Below are 3,210 nucleotides of genomic sequence, written 5' to 3' on the forward strand. Positions count from 1 at the left end.
GGTCAGTCTAAAGAATGGCAAATACTTGCCGCACATTTCTGCTGCAAATTGTTTGGATGCATTGTGCAGGGTTTTGGTAGAAATTTTTCCTGGATTCCATGCATATTTAAAATATTTTAAGAGTCTGCTCTTGAGTTGATCTTTAAAAAAACTTAAAATAAACTGAAAGTAACGGGCGGGAGGAAATCTAGAGTTATAAGCATATGATTCTTATTTATAACTAGGCTAGCTTGAAAGACTTATAGTTAACCATTTATACCAGTTGGAAAATACCCTTTTAAAATAAAACAACAACAAAAAATGAGTATCTTTTCATGGATCCTGAAAGCTTCTTGAATTGCTGAGCAAAAAATTTCACAATGCAACAATGCATCTAAGAGGTAAAGCATTCAAAGACTATTCATAAAGCATCTACAAAGAGTGATCGCAGATAGAGTCTTCAAGCTGCCGGTGTTTCTCCTTTCTAGATAGATATATATATATTTATATATATATTTAAACATCTGTGAGCAGCTTGCTTTTATTAACACAGTTTTGGTTGGCTACGGTGTAGTTGCCAGTTCTGAGGTTAGCCTCTCTAAAATTGTCTATGCTATTATTCATATCCTCTTCAATTTCCATGTACTCAGATTTGCTGATTGTGGAGGAGCTACGGCGACTCAGGTCACTGTCAGAGGCTAAATTAGGAGAGCTAACTTTAAGTAACTGAGCCTGTTCTTCCCCCTCTGTTTCTCGGTGGTAGAAGTAGTTGAAGTTGGACACAATGACAGGTACAGGCAGGGCAATTGTCAGCACACCAGCAATGGCACACAAAGAGCCAACTATCTTGCCTCCAATTGTCACAGGGTACATGTCACCATATCCCACAGTGGTCATGGAAACCACTGCCCACCAGAAAGCATCGGGGATGCTGCTGAAATGTGTCTCAGGTTCTTCCGCTTCAGCAAAATACACCGCACTAGAGAACAAAATCACCCCAATGAAGAGGAAAAAGATAAGCAACCCTAACTCCCTCATGCTTGCCTTGAGGGTCTGTCCCAAAATCTGTAGGCCCTTAGAGTGTCTGGAGAGTTTGAAGATTCTAAAGACTCTTACCAGTCTGATGACCCTCAGGATAGCCAAAGAGGTGGCTTGCTCCCCCTTTTGGGGCCCCTCCTGCTCGGCCATCTCTGTGCCCAGAGTGATGAAGTAAGGGATGATAGCAACTATGTCAATGAAGTTCATGATGTTCTTGAAGAACTCAGCTTTGCTGGGACATGCAAAAAAACGCACCACCAACTCAAAGGAAAACCAAATGATGCACAGGGTCTCCACAACAAAGAAAGGATCGGTGAAGATATTAAACTTCTGCAGCATGGTGGAGTTGTCACTGCGGTTTAGGGGTTCTGTATACTCCCTGCCAGGCGCTTTCAATACTGGCAAAGTTTCCAGGCAAAAGATGACTATGGAGATTAAAATCACCATGACAGAGACGATGGCGATGATCCTGGCTGGCCCGGAACTCTCAGGGTACTCGAAGAGGAGCCATATCTGGCGCTTGTATTCCGACTCAGGCAGGGGCCTCTCTTCCTCTTTGATGAACCCTTCGTCTTCCCGGAACTTTTCCATGGCTTCCTCTCCCAGTTCGTAGAACTTAATCTCCTCAGAGAACATGTCCAAGGGCACATTGACAGGCCTACGAAGCCGTCCTCCAGATTGATAGTAATAGAGGATGGCATCGAAGCTAGGTCGGTTCCGATCAAAAAAGTATTCATTCCTCAGTGGATCAAAGTATCGCATGCGTTTCTTGGGGTTACCTAACAAGGTGTTGGGGAACTGGGCAAGGGTTTTCAGTTGTGTCTCAAACCTCAGGCCAGCAATGTTGATGACAACCCTCTCACAACATTCATGGTCATCATGAGCACCAGGCCGGTAGCTGTCCTGTGGGTGGCCTGGCAAAGCAGAAGTCTCATCCATGTTCTCCCCGACCATCACAGTCATGGCGGTGAAGGGATGGGACAGAAAGACTAGAAGATGGGATGTGTTGCAGAAGGAGAAGAGTTCTGAGAACCAGGGGAGAGAGAGGAATGGAGGACCTTGGAGGGAGGGGAGGCTGGGTCTGGAGACAGAACTAAAGAGTACATGCAGAGGAGATATGGGGTCCTGGTATGGACAGCTTCGAGAGCAAGATGGAAAGTGGGTTATTGGGGCTGGGAAACTCAAGGATATAGGAATGAGAATGGGGTGGGAGGCGTCCAGGCTGGAGAAAGGGAGGGATACGGGATGGCACACATTGGGGAGGGAAGGGAGAAAGGTCTCCAGTAGTACCCAAAGGGGTAGCTGAGGTCTCCAAGGACGCTCGCAAAACAAGGAGGCTGGAATCCTTCTTAGCTCCTTCCCGGTGTCTTTCTAATGCAGTCCCGCTGCTCTCCAGAATAAGATCATCGCTGCTGCAACGGTGGCGAATCAGCGGCTCCTGCTGTTGTAGTCACACACTTTTTCAACCCACCCCCAGCAAATAAATAAATAAATGCGGGCAGCTGGGATGGACGCAATGGCTTGAAATGCCGAGTCAGCGATATCCAGTCGCTTCTGACTTCCTTGGGATGGCCCCCCCCAGGCTCCTCTTTAATTTCTGTTATTTATTTAAAAAGAATAAAGCTCACTTCCGGGGAGGGGAGGCAACTGGTAGATACTGTAAAGGGACAAGAAGTATATTGATAAAAAAATACCCCTCTCTCATACAGAGGTAGCCAAACTGCAAGAGCCGTCATGGTGCAAGCAATTCCAGGGCTGCGGATGCATGCGACTCTTTGCAGAACGCGACCTGACCTCTGAGGAGTCTACTTTTGAAATAAGGAAATGCAGAACTCCCACACAGCAGACAGTGTTGTTTTGAGGCATCATTCTCTCTCTCCCCCCCCCCCAACCCCGCATCTTTGCTCATCCTAACTTTCTCGAGCCTTTCTCGGCTTCTCGGACAACTTTGCCTTCCAACCCCAACCTATCCGCAGAAGTCCCACTGACTTCTATGGGTCTAACACAGAAGCCAAGTGCGTATAGGAATTTGCAGCCTCCGACTCCTGCACGGCGAAATGGAGGGGCGGGGACATGGGGGGGGTAGAGGAGAGGAGGATCAGCGATGTTGCTGAAAAGGGGGGGAGGGGAAAATGCCTTGAAGTATTTGAAAGGGGGGGGGTGTCGCTTATTTCTCAGCCCCTGAGTCGTGGG

General features: G+C 47.2%; 1 protein-coding gene across 1 annotated transcript; it reads right to left on the reverse strand.

Annotated features, from left to right (window-relative positions):
* Positions 1-495: 495 nt before the first annotated feature.
* On the reverse strand, positions 496-1,980 carry LOC107113919 (potassium voltage-gated channel subfamily A member 1). Its single transcript, XM_015415322.1, has one exon. It carries the CDS (start codon positions 1,978-1,980, stop codon positions 496-498), a length of 1,485 nt encoding a protein of 494 aa, XP_015270808.1.
* Positions 1,981-3,210: the final 1,230 nt, after the last annotated feature.

Source organism: Gekko japonicus, unplaced genomic scaffold (assembly GCF_001447785.1).
Source record: "Gekko japonicus isolate JY-2015 unplaced genomic scaffold, Gekko_japonicus_V1.1 scaffold600, whole genome shotgun sequence".
Lineage (NCBI taxonomy): Eukaryota > Metazoa > Chordata > Lepidosauria > Squamata > Gekkonidae > Gekko > Gekko japonicus.